Here is a 21,860-nt window from a genome sequence, read left to right as displayed (position 1 = left end):
GGTATACCTCCAATATCCCAGTAAGTAATGTTAGAAATAGTTGCATTAAAAACCAAGAAAGGACTCTAAATTATATAACTAATTGAAATATATTTATTGAATATCTAATACCTAAACTTTATACCTAAACTTTTTTTTGTTTTTATCTTATGATCTTTTAGGACATGTATGTCCTTTCTTATATTTCACTAAGACTGGTACCCAACTATAACCACTGAATGGTGGCATTCTGTGAACATTGCTTTTTAAAGCTTTTTGGTTTTTCCACTCATCACTACTTGTTACAGTTTTCAAAATGTTATAGCATGCATCACCCAGCAATATAACTCTTGAGTTTTATGTTCAATAGAAAATTACTGTTTTAAAGCTTAGAGACAGATATACGGTGTAATGAAGAGAGAATAGACATTTGAACGACATACAACTGCCTCTCAACTATGACTTTTTAGCTGTAAGATTTAGTGCAAGTTATTTAATAGCACTAAGACTCAATTTTCTCATCTTCACAATGGGATTAATAACAGCATTGGGCTGTTGTATTATATGAGATGTTTGTGTCGTAGGTCCTAAGGTTGATTTGCTTCCCTGTGGATATACTGAATGAGAGAGGAAAATATCTGTTCCAGCATCGAGCAAAGTTTCAGAGATGTTTGCTGATTGAATAGTCCTGACACATAATTGATTCACAGCCCAAGCAAGCAGCTGGAGAATATAACATGCTGATTGACTGAGCTTGTCCCTGCGCTACTCCTGAAACATGTGAATCTTGAGTGGGGAAAAGGTTTCCCCAAAGCAGAATCACAGAAATGTAACTAAAAGAACATGATATGGAATGAGAGCAGAGAACCCACACATGTCCACTAGAGTCAAAATACAGAGTGGACATTTAGTAAAATTCATTCTCCTCACCTAACTTCACATCAAACTGGAGTATAGTATCTTAATTAATCCCAAGGGCATCTTCTCCACAAACAGTGCCCCCTTTGATGTCAACCACCACCTCAGTAATATTTTCTACCATACCCCTAAAGGCCTGTGGATCCCTCCTCTCCTTTGAGGGTCACAGAACTTTCCTCTCTGCCCTGCTCCTGCAGCGCCATTTCTCAATGGCATCCATGCACTCCATGCACACACATTCAATTCTTAAGGAACAATTTTACCTCCAGGGAAGGAGATTTATAAGAACAAACCATAAACCCAGTAGGTAATGCAGAGGTCCTGAAATTTAATACTCAACTCAGTTTGATTTGCATTAAAGCTATTTTTACCCTTTTTCTTCATCCATCCCCCCAGATTTGCCTGATCCACTTAAAACTTATAAACCCCTTTGAGACCAGAGACTGTTTTATGAAATGCTTTTGGTGTATGTACCTGGCACCTGCTATGGTACTGTGTACCCTACAGATCCTTATAAATGTCGATGGGTGAGAATAACTCCGTAGGGCCACAGTCAGAGATTACCAGCGCACAGCACTGTTTACAAGTTCTGTTCAAGAATGTTTAAAAGTGTTATTTGGAGGGAGATGTGGCAAAGACTGCGAGCCTTTTTAAAAAGAGGTAGGTATTTACTCTTGCCCTTAAAAGGTAATTTCTAAGCAATCTCAAGCAAATTAAGTTTTATACCACCTTCGGGCTTCAAGGGGGGTTAGAAATCATGGTTGCCAGGGAAATCTGATTGGAAAACACCAATCAGACCTTGGGATCTGCACATCACGTAATTGTAATTTTCCTATTCTTGCTCTTTTTTTCTGCTTTTGCTATGAGAAGAGCAAACTAAAAAGGCTACAGGGACATTTATGCCAAGTCGCATTTGTCAAGTTGAAAGCTGTGTGGAGCAGAAAAGCAGTTCTCCCAGCTGCAAAGAAGATGCAAAGGAGCCGAGTGAGTAGGGAATCTGAGAGCTCACTAAAAGTGCTTAGAAGGCCAATACATTAAAGCCATCTATAGGCAGGAACTTGAAATCCAGGGTGAAGGCTTCTTACAAATGCTAAAAAGAACAAAGAAGAAAAGGCATAAAAAAAGCACTGGGGTGTTTGTAGACCCAAAAGCCATCCTTAAAAGGTGTAGCTATTCTGCAAGTTTTCTGATTCTCCCAAAACGTCCAGCTGTAACTGATCACAACAGCTGGCAAGAGAGCCACAAAACAGTGAGACAGCAAATGTTTTACTTCATAAATATTTTAGGTATTATTTTATATCTTCTTTATCAGTGCAGAGAAATTCATGACAAGATAATATTTGTGCTTATTTCAATAGTTACATTTAAAAAACAATACAGTTGAGTGGGAGCATACACACCATTTTTTTAAGTTTCTTTGTTGATTTACTAAATCAACATACATTTATCAGAGGCAGAATGATATTATTAAAACCTTAGTGTCAGATAAATTCAGATGCCTGCTCATTATTATGACCCTTGGGCAAATCATTTCAGCTTTTTGAGTCTCAGTTTTGCAACAGTAAAATGGACATTATAATGCCTGTTTTTTATAGGACTGCGGATACATTAAAATAGAATTACATAGTCTCAATTCCAGCCCTTTGAGATTATTTCATATATGTCAGATGATTCCATAAATATAAAATCCCTAGTTTCCCCTCCTCATATTTAGCCTTCCCCCTCAAGCTCCGGAAAGGCCAGGTACATTCTCCGCTCAACCATAGCCAAGTGTCCTCACTTACCTGGTTGCTTTCATTGAAAAACCCTGTGCGTGGGGAAAAAAAACAGCAGCCACAGAGAGGGTAGCCTTGCAAATATAAATCTGTTATTGAGTCCCACAAATTTATTCACTGCTCTCCCTTGCCTATATTGACTTTATTTCTAACTAATCAGATATCTGAGTCCTTTCTCCCAACATTTTTTGTTCCTGACAAAATAGAACTTGGCTTTAAATCCCACCTCAGCCATAGGTACCTGAGTTTTCTTTCCAAATCTCTGTAATCTGGAACTGCTAACAGAATCACACCAGCCTACCCTGGTCTATTTCAGGAAACATGCTCCATTTCAGCTGTCCCGGCTTTCTAAGTGTTTGCATTCCTTTTGTGGCTCTCAGATTTCCCAAAATCTCACACATTTTCATTACTCCAAACCTCACCATCCAACTTCCCATCCTGAGATAATCCCTGTTACAGAGTCGCTCACACATGGCTTCATCTCCCAGCCATCGCCTCTCAGACCATCACTGGCACAAAATGTCTAACTCTTATCTACAGTTAATTACACTGTAATGATTGCAGCCCAGCCAAAGTGGAGACTCAAATCACTTGAAAGAGTTGAAAGAGCCTTTTAAAAGTAAGCCTTCCTTTGTCTGAAATAGTGTTTCTTTTAACTTTTATTTCAAGGCATGCAATCCTTTATTTGCTTATTAATTTTTTCCCTCCACACAGATCTTAAAACCCTATGAACTTGTTTTCTTATATGAAATATGCATTCTTTAGATTACAAAAAAATACCAGTTGTTACTCAAAAGACAGTTAAAATCTAAATATGGGATAAAAATCGCTGGACTTTGAGGGGCAGACCCCAGATTGAATATGGTGCACCCTGGAATAACTACTAATATCTCTGGACTACTAATATCTCAGTTTTATTTGACCCGCTGATACTTTCTCTTCTTATCCTTCAAGTTGGAAGGCTCATAAGACGTAATAAGAACTCCTATATGTTTTGCAAAAGCTGACACAGATGAATGTTGTTATTGTTAATTTGTCACTAAGAATTATGTACAATAAGTTCTCTAATTACTATACAAGAATTCAACCATTTCTTCTGCTAATTTTGTACATAAATTTTTAAAAAGTATGTAATTCTAAGCTCCAGATTTTCCACATTTTTGCATCTTTGCTACTGGGATACATCATATAATCTATGTGTGTCTGAATTTAATTGGAACCATTAAATTTCTTTCTTTCTTAGTGGTACCAGAATTACTGAGGGGTTGGTTGGTATTTTGATCTTAGAGGAAAGCTGAAGAATGGTAAAAGTAAGAGTCCTAGTCTATTCAAAATGGAAGTTTTATTAATCAAGTGGGGATAGGATCACCCATCCCCCCAAAATGAGCAAAGTGTGTGAGACATTCAGAATAGGAGGTATTACCTTGAATCATATCACCATTAAAGGTTTCCAATGGGAAAGATTATTTTAAGGGCCCCTATCTCATTATAGCTTTAGCTCACAAATATGCCAGAACTAGTATAATTATCTGTCAAAACAGAAACAAATAAAAAGTTGGCAGCCCCAGAAGATAATCCACTTCCAAAGAGCCTAAAAGAAAGATAAATATATTTTTGGACCTGTGAACCAAATTCAAAGAGTCGATTTCTTACCATAGAAGATATGTATGTGGAATTTTTATATTTCTCTATAGGGTTACATGTGTATTCCATCTGCATTTATAGTCTTGTACTAGAATATCTACTTTAATAAATAGAAGGATGGCACCTAAAATATCACTGCTTTTTAATCCTCACAATATTTATAGCTCACCACACTTTAAAAGTAATCATGAAGGAAAAGCTTTTAACCTTTACTCTTATACTTATGATGTTTTGACATTCACAAACTATATTCACACACATTATCCCTTTTTATTACACATTATCAGCCCCATTTTACAGGTGAAAAAGTGCATCAAAAAAAGAAGTAAAGTGACTTCAAAGTGACACAATGAGTGAAAGCAAACTGGTGTTGGAATTCATTCATTCAGTGTCACAATTCTGGGTAGAAACCTGTTATGTTTCTGGTAATGTAGCAGGCCCTAGCAAAAGCAAGAGAATAGTAGGAAGCTTTACCTTTTCCAACCTCTCCCTCACCTCTAGGACTAAGCGCTGCATAGAGCAGGACCTCCATGCAGCTAGGACCCTCCTGACCCCCAGTTGCTGGCCCTGCCAGTCCCCATATACCTGGAGTGTAGATGAGGATCAAAGTTTTTTTAAAAACCCTAATGCAAAAATAGTTGTTGCATGAGTTTCTTTTTTCCTAAGGTTTCTGCATGGCAAACCAGAGGAGGCATTTGAATTTCTATCACTGTGAAGCCAGACAAGCTTCAGCTGGTTCAAGAAAGTGGGCTCCCCTCTCAGTCTCACAGAACAGATATGTGTCCCCAGGACAGAGAGCAGTAGAGCATTTCCTGGTGGGGAACTCTCACTTAAAAAAGATGGGAAGAAGCAATATATTAGCAATTTAAAGTTCGCTTAATGTATTTTAATTATTTCTGCCCTGCTGTTACCAAAGGAATTGAAAGCAGCATTAGAGTCATCCTGGAAAGTCAATGTCATCATGAGGGACCATCTGTGTGCTGGGCAATGCGCCAAGTGCCACAAGTCATGCAGAACTCCCACAACCTGTCCTGATCACTTCCTGCATCCTTGTGGGCATGCAGTTCCCACTTTGGAATCAAGCAAGGAAAGCGAGGCACAGAGAAGTTAATTCATTTGCCCAAGAATTATACCTGGTTACTGGCCCAGCAGAAATTCAAACCTGGGCAGTGCCTGTAGAGTCCATGCCACTAACCCTTCAGCAGTGCTCTTCACCACTCCTCCTCCAACCCATATTCTAGTGAGTTTAGCAGAAGTTAATAAAATGACACAAAGATGCACGTAACAAGTTATGTATATAAGTACCATTGTATGATTATGCAAACTAAGTAACAAGAAGGAATATGTGGATCAAGTTTGGAGCCACAGAGTCTTGATCACAACTATATAACTTGGCCCTTGTGACTAAAAACCAGCCATAGTCAATACATAATGGATGGGCATAGCTGAGTGCCAGAGAAACCTTATTTATAAATACAGGTGGCAAGCGGGAGCCAGTCTGTGAGCTAGTCTGTTGCATAGAGTACAGTGATAGACTGTATTATATACCCTTATGTAGCTGCCCTTGTGTAGATCATACATGCTGTAGATTTCAAAAAGGAAATTAATTTACACTGAAAAGTTAGAGGGAGCATTGAGATTGTTGAGTTCAGACTTGAAGGAAGTTTCAAGCTGGGCTTTACAGGATTCTGCATGACCTGGTCTCAGCTTGCCAGTCTCCTCATATCACTTCCCTGTTGCTCAGTACACTTTAGCATGTTCATTCCTAGGCCTTCATTACAGCAAGCTTATTGTTCTCTAGAGACTGCACTGACTTCATCCCTCTGCCTGGAAGCTCTTCCCCCAGCTCTCCTCATGGTTGGTTCCTTTGTCACCAGATCTACCTCTTCCTGGTGACTTCTCTGAGGAACAAGTGAAAGGAGTCCCTCTCCAGCCACATTGTCACAGCACTCTACCTTATTTTCCTAATGGCATTTGTGGTTCCTGAAATTATCTTGTTCATGCACCAGTATGCTTGGCCTTTATACCCTTTTCTTTCTTCTCCTGCTTTCCTGTAAGCCCCACAGCATAGGATCGATGATTGTATTGTTCACTGTATATCCCCAGTACCCAGCCCATGGCTGGAAAGTTAAGCAAAAAGCACTTACAAAAGTGCAGAAAGAAGGGAAACAAGGAGACAGTTACAGAGGGAGACAGAAAATATAAGTATGCCCTGTTAGGTGGTAGTGAATTTTCTCCTGTTCTGTGACTGAATAGACTATAGATGTCATTAAAATGGCCCATCATTCAGTGGCCTTGGCACTATTTCAAATAAGGAAACGTTCTCTTCCTATAATTAGAGAATGGTAGCACTTGGCTATAACCATTTCTTAGACAGAGGTAGGTTTTCTGTACTTCTGAATGATACCATGAGACAAGTTATAGACTGGCTGCACCTGAAATAGAAGAATGCACACTAATCCTCTTTTATCAGAAATAAAATTCTCCATTGGAACTTTAACACTTAAACAAATGCCTTAAAAATAACATGTTTTTTGGGCCTCCCCTGGTGGCATAGCAGTTGAGCGCTGGGCTTCGAAGCTGCCCGCACCCTCTGCAGCACCGGTTCGATCCTCGGCCACCGGTGAGGGTCCCACATGGCACGGCAGACCTCTCCTGATGCGCGCTGCTCCTCTCAGCAGTGTACTTCGTCAGTCTGCCTGTTCTGTTCCCTGCTCTGGCTCTGGTGAATTCTCTCACCCTCCCACACTTCTGACTGTACCCAGTGCTTGTATAAATAAATAAATAAATAAATAAATAAATATTTTTTAAAAAAAACATGTTTTTCTCTAAGCCATGACTATTGTTAAACCCACCTTTATTAGAATGATTTTATTTTTTTTAATATTAAATAATGAATTTTTAATTGAGGTAATATTTAGATACCACCATCAAGTTTTGCAGCCACAGTGCAGCTACCACCAAATCACCACCATAGTCCATTGTGCTTCTTTCCATCATTGTTCTTACTCCTCCTCCTTTGGTGCTTCAGTTCTGTAGTCAGCTATCAAGGGTTAGTTTTTAAGCTTTTCTTTATATGGCTCTTAGTTTAGGTACTTTATAGTCCACATATTAGTGACACCATCCTGTATTTATTTTTCTCCTAACTTATTTCACTTAGCATTACTCCTTCTTGCTCCATTCATATTGTCACAAATGGCATGAGTTTATCTTGTTTGATCACTGAGAAATATTCTATTGTGTATATATACATATCACATTTTCTTGATCCACTCCTCTGTGTTGGGGCCCTTAGGTTGTTATCATGGTTTAGTTAGAGTAAATAGCACTGCAGTTATCATGGGAATGCAGGTTTCCTTTTGAATTAGTGTTTTTGAACTTTGGAGGGTAGATGCCTAAGATGGAATTACTGGGTCAAATGGCAGATCCATCTTTAATGTTTTGAGATACCTTCATACTGCTTTCCATAAGCACTGGACCAGTTTGCATTTCCACCAGCAGTGTAGGAGGGTTCCCTTTTCTCTACATCCTCTCCAGCGCTTGTTTCTGGTCTTTTCCATATAGGCCTTTCTCACAGGTATGAGATAGTATCTCATGGTAATCTAGATTTGCATTTCCCTAATAAGTGATGGTGAACATTTTTTCATGTGCCTGTTTGCAGTGTGAATGTCTTCTTTGGAGAAGTGTCTGTTTAGTACTCTGCCTATTTTTTTTGGGGGGGGTTGTGTTATATGTTTTGTTTTTGTAGCATCTCAATGATTTTGTTATTATTTCTTTACCATTTGTTGTTCCAACCACTCAGTCAGTTGGTGCATACAAGCAGGACAAATTGGATCAGCCTGTCATTGAGCGTCCAGGCTGCTTTACTGTCTGCTCCAGCATCCTTCTTCCTGAGAGTCTATTCACTTAAACTGCTAGGACCAGTAATAATGAAGATTTTTTTCAGACAGCTGCTATGTTAGGTTTTACTTTGCATTACCCCAAATCTTTTCTCTTTGTGTAATTGAAGCATAAATCACAGGAGTCTTTTCTAGATCACAATAGTGGCTGAAACCACATGATCCTCCTTTCTTTCCAATCAAAATGGAGAAACATTTCATGCTCCAGACCCCTCACAAATTTTCTTTGAAAATCATGTACCGGACAACTATCATCCCCTTTGCTTTAGAGTGTGAAAGATTCAGAATGAAAACTGTGGTTCAATTATAACAGCATTGCCAGTCCTTAGAATTCAGCAACAAATATTTTTCTTCTCTAAGATCTTGATTCTTTGTTTCTCTTCATGTTTTCTACAGCTTATTTCTGTATCATTTTTTATATAATCTTGTTCTATACTACCTTTAGGTGAATGAATAATGGGTTGATTTTAAAATTCCATTCCAACGTAATAATTCTCAGCTGGTTCCCTTAGCAATGTCTGTAGTCAATTTCTAATACAAGCTCAGGTATCTACCATAATCTAACTTTGGAAAAAAAACAAGCACCCAAACAGAAATTTGTCATGTTTTGTTTCATAAGTGATGAGAGCTAAAAGTTTGTCACTAGCCTCTGACATATTCCAGAGAGCAATGCTTACGAACTGTGTGCCAAGTACTGAGAAATAACACGTTATCAGCATCATCTATGACCCTTTCTGTTCAACTTAATTTATAAAATGTGATAGCAATAATGAGGTTCTGAACACGATGATATCTTTACAGTGAGTCACCTCCCAAATGAAGGAAAACAAGACTATTCTCAACATGTGTAATTTCCCTAAGAAAGCTCCATTGTTGCTATGGTGATTTCAAGACTGTTTAGCTAAAAAAATGAAAATGCTACATTGTTGCTACCACAATTAACAAATTGTAAATGAATCAGATATGATGGATTACAAAGGTATCCTGGGAATACAGTTGCTTGGTTCTGTAGGCGCCACAGATTGCAGCCTAGAAAGAGAGCATCAAATTGTGGTCACCAGCACCATTAGTTGCACAGGAGTTGCTGGGGTGGAACTCTGCCTTTTTGTAGCTGGGATTTGGGGAAAGTATCACATCCTCAGTTTTCTCATTTGTAAAATGATTATAGTAATGATGATACTATCCCTCAGCTGTCTAGACCAAATGGGTTAACATTTTAAAGTGTTTGGAACAGTACCTGTTAAATAAAATAAGCTACATGGTAAAGCTTAATCACACTTTATTGTTACCTCCAAACCACTGTTTTCAGATCCATGAATAGTAGCATCACTTTACCCTGATGTTTCTAGATGTAAACTTTCCAATTATATAGATAAATTCATAGTTTCAGGAGGAAAGAGCAGTGTTTTTCTTAATTGAACATCCCTTCTCACTACATAGAACCTAGAAAATTTATAAATCAATGTCTAATATGTGTGCATGCCATTGTGGACAAGTTTCTGAATACTTGTCTTAAAATTCATATTATTAATCATAAAGTTTAGATTAAGTTAATTCTGCCCTTGGAGTAAAAGCACCTTTGACTCCCAGTACTGTTATGTGTTCTTTTACTACCTTTATGTGTTTCTGGTAAATTTACTATGCTTTCTGAGCTCTTCCTTCTCATCTGAGAATTACAAACATACAAAAATCCCAGTGCTGTTGTGTTGATGAAACATAACATTGCAAACCTGACCAGTTCCAGGATACTCTAGGACACTTCCTAGATACTAACTTCTCCATCACTGTTATTAATAACCCTTGGTGCTAGTGACCACCGTATGTGGCACCAAATCTGAAACTTGCTAAAATGTTAATTTGCTACTATTCCCAAATTTATTTATGCTTTGTCCTCTCTCTCTGTTATAAGCATGTTGAAGGCAAAAACCAGCCTCTCACTCTTTGGTCTTCTTTGAATTAGCCTATGCAGCTTTCTGTGTGCTCTAAGCTGTTTGTTACTTCTTTGGATAAAAAGAATGGTCATTGTGTATTTCTTTTATGAAATGAAAGAGAAGTGAGATCTTAAACTGAGACTATGTTGAAGTGGAAAAATCTAAAATGAAAGGTGTAAGATGTCTTCTACAGTACAGTGTAATACTCCACTGAATTAAAGAAAATGGTTATAGAAAGGGAGAAAAAGCATACTGAGAACATTATCTTGTGTGGTACCCACAATTGGGAACTTAGAGTAGAATCCAGTAAAGCAAGCAGAAAAGAACAATTCCAATAAATACTAGCTACATTAGGTAAGTAAAGAAACTCATAAGAGGTTGTGTGTGTATGTGTGTGTGTAAAAGCCAAAAGAAAACATATGAAGAAATGTCACTAACTTCCCAAAGATATCACTGAAAAAGTATCTCAAGCATATCTATGGAGGTGAAATCTAAACCAAGAGGGACTCAGAAAGAATAGAAACTGGGAATCCAGTGTAGCCAATATAGACCATTGGTTTAAGAAAGGAGATTGGATATAAGATGGTGAAAATGAAAGGCATAGTGTATATGTAGAGAAAACAGAAGCATTCTTGCATTTCATTTTTTTTATTTTCCTTTCATTTTTTTATTTTAACATTTATCATTTTTTACAATTTTTTAGACAATATTTGCTTCCCCCACCCCCTCAGATTGAGTCCCCATAGAATTTCCTTCCCCAAGGCACCCATGCCCCATCATCACAGTCCCCTGTGCTCCTCCCTCCCTCCCTCTCACCCCTCTCCCTCCTCCACCCCTGCAGTGTGTCTCTGGTGTATAATTGTCTGTTTTTGCTTTGTTGTTTTTTGTACTGTTATTATTATTTTTTTACACTGATGTCTTATTTGGTTCCTGTATATTCCTGTTATAAGTGAAACCATCCGATATTTTTCTTTTTCCTTCTGCCTTATTTCACTGAGCATAATTCCTTCTGGCTCCGTCCACATTGCTGTGAATGGCATGAGTTTATCTTTTTTGATTGCTGAGTAATATTCCATTGTGTATATATGCCACATCTTCTTGATCCAGTCATCTATTTTTGGGCATTTGGGTTGTTTCCAGGTTTTACCTATTGTAAATAGTGCTGCAATAAACATAGGTGTACAGGTGATCTTTTGAAACACTGTTTTTGTGTCCTTTGGGTAGATCCCTACAAGCATATGAAAAAATGTTCAACATACCTGATCATCAGGGAAATGCAAATCAAAACCACACTGAGATACCACCTTACACCAGTAAGAATGGCACATATCAAAAAAAAAAAAAAAAACAGGGCCTTCCCGGTGGCGCAGCAGTTGAGCACTGGGTTGAGAAGCTGCCCGCTGCCTCTGCGGTGCCGGTTCGATCCCCGGCTGCTCCCCGGTCACGGGAGGAGGGTCCCGCATGGCGTGCAGACCTCTCCTGCTGCCCGCTGCTCCCCTCAGCAGTATGCTTCAGTCCTTCTGCCTGCTCTGCTCCCCGCTCTAGCTCTGGTGAATTCTCTCACCCTCCCACGCTTCTGACTGTACCCAGTGCTTGTATAAATAAATCCTTAAAAAATAATAATAATAATAACTAATGTTGGTGAGGATGTGGTAAAAAAGGAACTCTCCTACACTGCTGATGGGAGTGCAAACTGGTCCAACCATTGTGGAAAGCTGTCTGGAGGTTCCTCAGTCTACTCAGAATGGAGCTGCCATACAGCATTCTTGCATTTTAAATGATAATTGAAAACATATCATTGAAAAACTCAAATAAAACTGGCCTCCTTTCCCATGCTTGACTCAATATTATCAGCATGAGAAAACTGAGAAGTATAAGTAAATCAGTCAATGGTTTTAATTTTTCTTTTCTTTTTTTAGAGTTTTATTTTATTTTTATTTTTATATTAATTTTTTTTTATTTTTTACATCACTGTTCATTTTTAAACAATATTTGCTTTTCCCCACCCCCTCAGGTTTAGTCCCCATAGTTTCCTTCCCCAATGCACCCGTGCACCATCACCTCAGTCCCCTGAGCTCCTCCCTCTGATCCCTGTCCTGCCTCCTCCCCTGCAGCATGTCTGATTTATAATTGTCTGTTTTTGCTTTGTTGTGTTTTGTACTGTTACTATTTTTTTTACACTGATGTCTTATTTGGTTCCCCTGTATTCCTGCTATAAGTGAAAAATGGTTTTAATTTTTCTGACACACAGTTAATTTTAAAGATTGAGACATGGATTTTCACTTATTTAAAAATATTTTTGACCCAATTATAATAAAAAAAGCCATTATTGAAAACCTAATATCTAAAGCATTAGATAATAATCTGTATTACCCACATTCAGGGTCATATTAAAAAAAAGAAAAATGTAGGAGTTTATGAAAAATGAATTTTCTGTTTTATGTATGACTAGGTTCCTCAAGATGACTGGGCAGGGTACAACCCTCGAGGTAAAGATGATGAAATCCCATGCCGAAGGATGCGGAGCGGCAGCTACATCAAGGCCATGGGAGATGAAGACAGTGGTGACTCAGACACAAGTCCTAAGCCCTCTCCTAAAGTTGCTGCACGAAGAGAAAGCTATCTCAAGGCCACGCAGCCATCCCTTACAGAACTCACCACACTCAAGTAAGTGTCTCCAACACTGTACTTCTGACAGTCCAGTTCCTTGTATTGTCATCTAGGCTCAGATTGTGTGACTCCTCAAGTAGACATGGCAGAAACGCCCCACAGATGGAGCAGTGCAATGCATTGATTGACCTACTGGCTTGACATTAGGTGTGACTTGTATATCCAAGTGCCTTCAAAGATATGGGCATCCAGAAATACTCTGTATAGATCATAAATTGAACCCCACCCTGCAAGAAGAGTTTAAAACAACCTGCAAGGATTTAAGATTTCTATTCAAAGAGATCTGTGTGTACCAACTCTTAGACATTTGTTTAGCACTAAACCTAGGCAACTCTTCACAAAAGTCCCTTGTCATTTTTGCATAATTGAGTAATAGAGATTACCTTGGAGGTTATAGAATGTAGCTGCTTAAAAATTGTGTGACATGAATATTCTTGATATATTTTTTAAATGTGGACACTCAATGCATATAGAATTTATAAGAACTTTAAAATAGTTGTTTGGAACTACATGGTGATAAGTAGTCTTCTCTCCATTTGTGATATATGTAAATAGGGAACAGAATTACAAAAGAAACTACTGAAATTGATTATTTTAAGTCAAGCTTGATTTGATTTTTAGTATTTTTTATGGAGAACAAATCAGAATTGCAACATATCATTGTGTGCATTATCATTTGGACATGAAAATATATTATGGACAGTATTTTAAAGTGCCTTTCAGTCCATATTCTGAGAAAATGCATATTGCTACTCATGTATTTATATTTTATTATAAAATAAAATATTATAAGACAATAAGTAAAACAGAAAAATCAAAGTCATGTGGTTAAGGAAAGCAACAAGATTATTAACCTAGAACACTGAAACACAGCTGACTTCTGTGATGGAAATTACTTAAATAGCAAGTTAAATTATATTTGGAAGAAGTGGGCAGGGAGATTCCCCAGATGAATTATTTTTCAAGGGATCATGTGACACCATTCTGGATCATTTCCATCAAAAATTAATACCAAAAGGGAAGAGAAGGTCACAAGGGACTATGGTGATGGTGCACAGGTGAATTGGTGGTGGGAATTTTACGGGTATTAAACCTGAGAGGAGAAAGTACACATTGTACAAAAAGGAAGAATGATGTAAAATATATATAAAATTTTAAAAAATTAATACCAGTGACATTAATAAACCAGGAAAAAAGCTGGAAGGAAAGGAAAATTCTTCCTTTCCTTTGGCTTCTAGTTGCCCTTCCTCTTTGCCTTTATTACTGCATATATTCGTTTCCTAGACAGCCAGCAAGTACCACAAACTGGGTTGTATCTCACAGTTCTAGAAGCTGGAAGTCTGAAATCAAGGTGTTGGCAGAGACACACTCTCCTGAAACCTAGAGAGAGTAATCCCTTCCTTTGTCTCTGCCTAGCTTGTGCTTGTGATTGGCAATCCTCAGCATTTCTTGACTAGCAGCTACATCACTTCCCTTTCTGCCTCTGTTGTCACATGACATTCTGCCTTCTGTGTGTTCACATGCTTGTATTCTTATGACATCAGTCATATTGTATTAAGACTCTCCCTAAAACCTCATCTTCACTTAATGAAATCTGCAATAAGGTCATGTTCATAGGAATTAGGAGATAGGATTTCAACATATAGGTATGGGGAACACAGTTCAACCCATAATGTTGCCAAACAAGGTGAAAGTTGATCATGGATATGAACAGTAGGAACAGGTCTTCTTTGCCCTTTGGCACAACTCAGAGGCCCAGAAAATTGAAAATGTCCAGTCTTTATCAAAAACTGGATCTGTAATAAAGGTCATTGAAGTGAGGGTGGGTAAGAGCCCATCTGACAAATATTTCCTGTGAACTTAAAATATTTCTCCACCAGAAACAATAATAGGTAGTCACAGCCATGGCATTAGTTAACATCTTCGAGAAGAAGAAAGGGCAAGAAGACTTCAGACCCTCAAGATCTCAGTTTCCTTATGTATAAGCCAAGCATATAAGAAGTTTCCTGAAAGCTCCAGAATCCCCTTCACCTCTTAAGTATCCCAGTAGTTTATGAAGATGCACTTGTCACATCTGGTGAATGACACTTTGTGTATTGAGTGATGAGAAAGTGATTGCTGTACCAAATATGAGGACACGAAAGAGCAGAGCATCAATGAAGGTGACAAGAGTGCTCTGAGGAGTCTGGGTATAGGTGTAGGTGCAGAAATCAAGTTCAAAGTCGTGTCTTGAAGCTACCTCCTCATAACTTCAGATCTCTAGCAATCTGCTCTGAGGTATTTGAAACTTGTTTTCTTTTTAAAATTGAGATTTAATATTAGTTTCAGTGAACAACATAATTCAATATTTTATACATTGCAAAATGATCACCACGAATCAACATCCATCACCATACATACTTACAAGTTTTTTTCTTGTGATGAGAACTTTTAAGATCTACTCCCTTAGCAGTTTGAAAATATACAATACAGTATTATCAACTATAGTCACCATGCTGTATATTACCTTCCAAGGACTTATTTTATAACTTGAAGTTTGTACCTTTTAACACCCTTCACCCATTTCTCCTTCCCCCCACCCTCCACCTCTGTTTTCTCTATCTATGAAGAACTCTTTTATTTGTTTTAAAGTACTGGATTCTATTTTATTTATTTATTTTAATTTTTTAATTTTATATATATTTTTACATCATTTTTCATTTTTGCACAACGTATGCATTTTCATTTTGGTTATAGTCCCCATATAATTCCCATCACCCTTGTTTTGATCCTACTCCCTTCTTCCCCGCCCCCCGTAGTGTGTCTCAGTTTATAGTTGCTTGTTTTACAGCCATCATATATGTTTATGGCTTACAAGTTTTAAGAGCAAAAAGAGGCAAACACACAGATAGTGGCTAAGCAGTTTGTAGAGGGTCAACTAGTTCAGACAGTGAAATAAATATTTGAGCTGAGTATGAGTCAGTGACTGCTCTTTTCTTCCTCCAAACCTATGAAAATTCAAAATGGTAACCAGTTTACTAAGGGACGCCTAGTAAATGAATAACGTTATTCTTTTTTTTTTAAGATTTATTTGTGCATACAAGAACTGGGGTACAGGCCAGAGATGCGGGGGGTAAGAGGATTCACCAGAGATAGAGCAGGGAACAGAACAGGCAGTCTGACTGAAATACACTGCTGAGGGGAGCAGCAGGCGAGGCAGGAGAGGTCTGCTGTGCCATGTGGATCGAACTCTTGCTGCAGTGGCTGTGGATAGCTTCATAGGTTGCTTCTTAACCCCTGCACCACCAGGGAGCCCTGAAAAACATTATTCTTTAAGATAGAATTCAACCAAACCATGCATGTCTGTTGCCCCCTATTCATTAGCCGGCAAGAGAACATCTGACTATCATTTAGATATCTTTCTCCTCTGTGCTACCATCCCATTCCCCAGACTTATTTCTCATAGTTCTGCTTGTCTCCATTCATTTCTCCTTCATGTACTTTAAGAGTTCCGTTTCTTATACAATCTACATATTAAGCTTCTGTCATACTCAACTACATATGATTATTAGTGACTTCTATTTTAATGTGATTTAAGCAGGTACACAGGAAAAAAGGAAAATACATTATGTAGGCAAATTTCAAACATGACGTGACTCATAATCAGTGCTGTCTTTTATTCCTTGATGGTGTTTTGACTGAAGATTATTTTTCAAGAAGTTTGAAACATTCAGTCCCTCATAAGTAAAAAGATCCCCATATCCTGGAATTCTAGTCCCCCCCCCCCAAAAGAAAACTGTATTTTTGTTCTTACTTCTTTGACATTTAACTCAATTTTTTCCTCCATCCTCCTCAGCAATTCACAGCTTTAGGGATGAATCATAGCCATGAACCAAGATAACTAAAATTAGCCAAGTGAGATTAGGGCAACATTTTGGTTGAGGTTTTCAATTCCCATCTTCTCTCAGAAATGTTGGAGAGAAGAGGCACTCCCACACTTTCTTACATCGTTTTTCTTTTCTCTTTTCCCTTCTCTATTTTCCAAAGGCATTTTAAAAGATTATTTCCGAGGATGGTTTTATCAGCTACTTAATGTTAGTGAGTGTATCTTTAGAAATGTGAAGTCCACGGTCAGTTGAACATTCTAGAGCCCGGCATAGTTTGGAGGCAGTTAACTGCACCTTTGGGCTGCAAAATGCCTACAGCTACTGCCTATATTTCTCTCACTTCCTTCATTTCTTCCACAGCTAGTGACAACTTCTGTCACCTCACTACCGGCCTTTCCTTCTACATTTATTACCAATGAACTTGAAATGGCACATCCCCCAAGGATGTATATTCAAAAAATATTTCTGGATGTTTAATAGTAAATCTCAGGCAAATCGGGGAGAGGTTTGGGAGCCAGAGTTTCCTCAAATCATGTCTCTACAACTTGATTGTGATAAGGATCTAAGTCTCTTACTTGCATTTGCTATAATATGCTATTTATTTTTGGAATTGATACCACTGCCTGCTACCATGAGTGGCTGAAACCATGTCCAAATCCCATCTTGTACTTTTTAAAATTTACTATTGAAAGAACTTTTTAAAAATAAAAGCAAATGAGCTGCCATTTAAAGGATTCTAAAGTTAAATTCAAATGTCTATTCATCTTAAGTAGATAACACTTTAAAAATTTCTTCACAGTTCTTTATCCCTAAACACTAAGTAAAATTTTCACCTGGAAGAAATAGTCAGTCCAAACCATCATAAGGCATCGATACTCTTCTGAAAACAGCAAGAAGACTTCTGCATACGTTTGGCTGTGGAGAAGACAGAGTTCCTAGCAACCCTGATAGAATGTTTAACAAAAGGCTATCAGAAGCTTTGTTTCAGGCCTAAATGCCCTGAAGGCAGATAGTTTTTCATTTTCAAGGTGGTTAATTCTCTTTCATTCTTTCCCTAATCCCAGTGAAATGCTAAGCAGCTGTGTGACTTTTGGTAACTGGTTTAATGTCTCTGAGACTCTCCAGTAAAACGAGAGATTTGGCCTCTTGGCATGAATGGTGCCATTTAGATGGTTCCTGTCACAACTGTCCCCTACCTAGGCCCATAGCAGACAGCACTAGTAATCCCAACATCGATGGACCCCAGCACACCTCCCACTGAACACAGCCTGGACCTCAGAACCTGTCTTAACACAATGTTCTAGCTGCTGCCTTTCAGTGACCAGCGATACTACAGCATCACATGGTCTCTGAGGGACTGTTCAATACTAATGTGCATAATTGTAAGAATGAGGTCAGAAGGACTGGCAGTTCACACTTAAAGACCAAAGGAAGTCATATTGGTAAATAATGTAATTTGAGAAGAGGTAGATGGTAAAGTCCTTTAATTCTAGCGATTTAAAGTGAGTCGATTCTACATGAGGAACCCAATATTATAGCCTCTTGCTGGAGTCCCTCTCTCTTTTATTTTTGGTTATTTTTATTTAAGTTTCTTTCTCCACTTCTTCTCCATAGACACACTGTGTCTTCTGCCAGTTCCTCACATTCCACATGGCCTTGTACCCACCTACAGTCCTCATGTTCCTTTTCTTCCTAGAAAAAGTGGGGAGCTGAGGGATGAAGTTGGGAAGAGCATGATTAATTTTCCAGAAGATGTAAACCATTTCTAAGAAAGTAGCAATATATATGATCCCATCTTTGTCCTAAGTGGTATGAAATGTCTGTTTTCCTTTGTTATCTGCTTTTCCCAGACACTTTGCCATTCCTCTCCAACCTGTACCTCGGTGTAATGGTAACATATAACACCAGGTGTTCTTCACAATGATGCAGACAGCAGAATAACAAAACCCAACATCCTCAGTGATACAAAATGACAGTAGTTTCCCTTCTTTCCCTGACCGGAATACTTTAGTATCCTCTATTCTCCCAATGCTTTAAAATGTGGGTTCCTCTTTGGGGTATGAATACACTCCTCCAAATGACACAGGTGTGGATGGATGAGTATTGTCATCTGTACTGTATCTTGGTCTCTTACTGTACAATTACTTGTCAGAGAAACCTGTTTTTGAAAGAAAACTTAGATTGGACCATCCTGACAATGGTCATGACCACAAAGAGCAGCTGTGTGTTCTTGATGGGGGTGATAGAAGGAAAGGAAATTCATATACATTTTAGAGAGAAGGAACAGAACATTAAAACACAGGTGAGAGATACAGGTTTTAAGGAGGTTCTATTACTTGACTGTGTGCTAAGGTCTTTACATCCCTTCCCCACCCACTTGATCATCACAATGTTAGTTGTGAATTAGATTATCCCCCCTTTACAAATGAGGAATCTATGTCCCAGAAAGATTAAGTAACTTGGCCAAGGGTATATGTCAGCTAAGTGTCAGAGCTAAGATCTGAACCCACATTTTGAGAGCAGAAAGGATTAAAAATGAATGAATGAATGAATGAATGAAGTCCACAATAGACTTACCAAGACTGCAGAGATGTAAAAGAGGTCAAAAGTGGAAGAGTAAAGGAAAATCAAATGGGAAAAGACACCGGAGAAGCAGTGCCCAGGAAAAAGACATTCAAAGCCAATTTGGAGAATGAAGAGTAAACATGGGAGGAAATGTCAGAGGCTGCATGAAGTAGGTTCTGTCCCAGAAGGATAGGCCAGCAGACAGGCAGCTGGAACAGGGAGGCCCTTAAGAACATATTGCCCCACACTTGGCCTGGGTGAAAGAAAGAAGGAAGGGCATATTGCAAAAGGATTAGAGCTTAAGGGGCTTGACTGGTGGAGGCCACAAGTAGAAGAGATGGCTCTTAGAAGCCTTGGTCTAACTCTGCAGCAGAGTGAGATCTGTCCTTGGGTCTGTTCTGTGACTGAAGAGTATAGAACCCAAGCCTTCTTCATTTGGGCCAGCTCTGTCTAACTGTGTAACAAGGCGTAAAGACAGTGGAGAGATGTGAGTGGGGAAGACCTCAGATCACAGTTCTGGAAATGTAGATTGCCGACTCCTGTTAGGTAGTGCTGATGGAAAATGCTACACACTACCCCCTGCCAGGAAGGCTTGTTTACAGAGAGACTTAAAATTTCTTTCCTTTGCCTGTCTGCTAGGTACCATAGCTTCAACTTCATATACGTGTTCCCTGTTAAAGTACAAACAGGTAAAAGAGAACATCCTTAGTTAAGTAAGAAATTGTATTTATGTAATTATTCATTTTTCCATGTAACATTTATTCAGTGTCTTTAATAGTGAAGTACTATTTGTCATTTAGACCTCAGTTTCACAAATTTGCTAAATGCTTGACTAATATCAGGTTTTCCAAGATCAAGTAGAAGCATATATATAATATATATAATAAAATGAATATATGTAATAAATAACAGTGATTGTTTACATATTATATTTGTGTACAATGTAAAATATGTTTGTAAATAAAAATATAAAAATATTTTAGAGCATATATATCATACAGATGTATTTTTAGAGTAATATATATTACTGTTTATTTTAGAGAATATAGAGTATATCATTTTTAGAGATTTTTAGAGATATAGTATATATCGAGTCTAAAAGTGACAAAAGCAGGCACTCTAGAGAGGAAAGAAACAAAATTCAGAAGCTGGTGACAATAAAGTTAATCATTTTTGTTTAGATTGTTTTCCCTAGTCAAAAAAAAAAAAAAATCCCCTTTACCTAACATGGAGAGGGCTTTTTGTCCTTTTTTATTGAAGGCTACTATTTTGCAAGCTTTACGCAAGTTGTTGGTTTTGCTTTCATGTTATGTCATTAAAGAAATCATCCTCATGTACCTCAGTACACTGTGCAGGAATGAGACAAGCACTAAAGCAAGGCCAGGTGGACTTATTAAGAGCTGCCCTTAATCCCTTTAGCAGACAGGATGTAAATCCTAATAAATGTACCTTTGCAGAGAATGCATACAGAGTAGCAAAATCCTCAACATTCCTATGTATAAAACAGGAGGAAATAAGGTCAATACTGCAACCCAAAACTTGCAGGTGAGCTGCAAGGAGGCAAATATAACTGCAAAGTTATTAATTATTGAATAAACTGATCTGGGAATATTGAGAATTTTTATTGAAAAATTTTCCAAGCATCTTTTTAAAACAACCTGAACTACATTTCTGCGAGAGCTTTGAAAATTCTGCTTGGTGACTTTGAATGGAATGGACAAAATACCTGTATGAGATGTTTTTTCAGCTTGTGGAGTCTAAAACTTTAGCATCCGACCACCATCATATTCTTATTATGCACACGGATACTGTATTTTAAAGCTAAGCATTCAGGAAGATGAGATTTCAAGGCACCCAAATAATTCACCACTCCCTAATGTACATCACTTCTCTCCCTGACTTTTCCATTTCTGTCAACCAAATACCATTCACCTAAATTTAATCCTGCAACATTACAGTTTACCTCAAGTTTTAGGGCTTCATTCTTCTGACTTAATGATTGCAATCGACCAGTTTGTCTTTTTGTTGACAGTCTCTCTCTCTTTTGTTGACAGTCTCTTTTGTTGACAGCATCTCTTAAAGACTTTCTAATGGGCAATCACCTCTGAATCCTGCTTTATCTATGCACATAGGCCTCGGCAACATTCAGCATTTCATGGTGAAACTTCCCTCTACTTTGAAAAAGCTTTTCTTGCTGTCCCCTACCCCTTACAAGTATTTTATTGTTGCATCGGCAACACTACTCTGATAAGTGGGAGTCATGGAGCCGGCTACACAATGCAGGATGCTACTGAAGGGCAAGAGCCTGGCCTTTAAGTTAGAATATCCCTACAGTAGCAATTGTAAGGAAAGGGGGACAAAAAGAAAAGGGAGGGTGAAACTAGAAAATGTGCTCTGTCATCTATAGTACCAGGGTTGTGAGTCTGCCCTCCAGGCACTTCTCATCTACTGATGACTCAGTATTGTAATTGAGATCAAGCTCTAGATCCCCAGCCAGGGTTTCGGTCTTTTTTTTTTTTTTAATATTTAATTTTATATAATTCTTACATCATTTTTCATCTTTGCATAATGTGTGCATTTTCATTTTGGTTATATTCCCCATACAATTGCACA

General features: G+C 38.1%; 1 protein-coding gene across 10 annotated transcripts in view; it reads left to right on the top strand.

Annotated features, from left to right (window-relative positions):
* Positions 1-21,860, top strand: part of DLGAP1 (DLG associated protein 1) — a 428,837-nt gene that overhangs the window by 164,546 nt on the left and 242,431 nt on the right. For 8 of the 10 annotated variants that reach the window (XM_054694167.1, XM_037508793.2, XM_054694170.1 and 5 more), the window contains one exon: positions 12,599-12,813. In XM_054694167.1, the coding sequence (XP_054550142.1) occupies positions 12,599-12,813 (215 nt within the window). Of the gene's footprint in view, positions 1-1,767; positions 1,882-12,598; positions 12,814-21,860 lie in introns of all 10 variants that reach the window. The other 2 variants (XM_054694171.1, XM_054694172.1) reach the window with 1 other exon arrangement.

This window comes from Talpa occidentalis, unplaced genomic scaffold (assembly GCF_014898055.3).
Source record: "Talpa occidentalis isolate TD23 unplaced genomic scaffold, MPIMG_talOcc4v2.1 talOcc4.13, whole genome shotgun sequence".
Classification (NCBI taxonomy): domain Eukaryota; kingdom Metazoa; phylum Chordata; class Mammalia; order Eulipotyphla; family Talpidae; genus Talpa; species Talpa occidentalis.
This window is presented reverse-complemented; position numbering and strand designations above follow the sequence as displayed.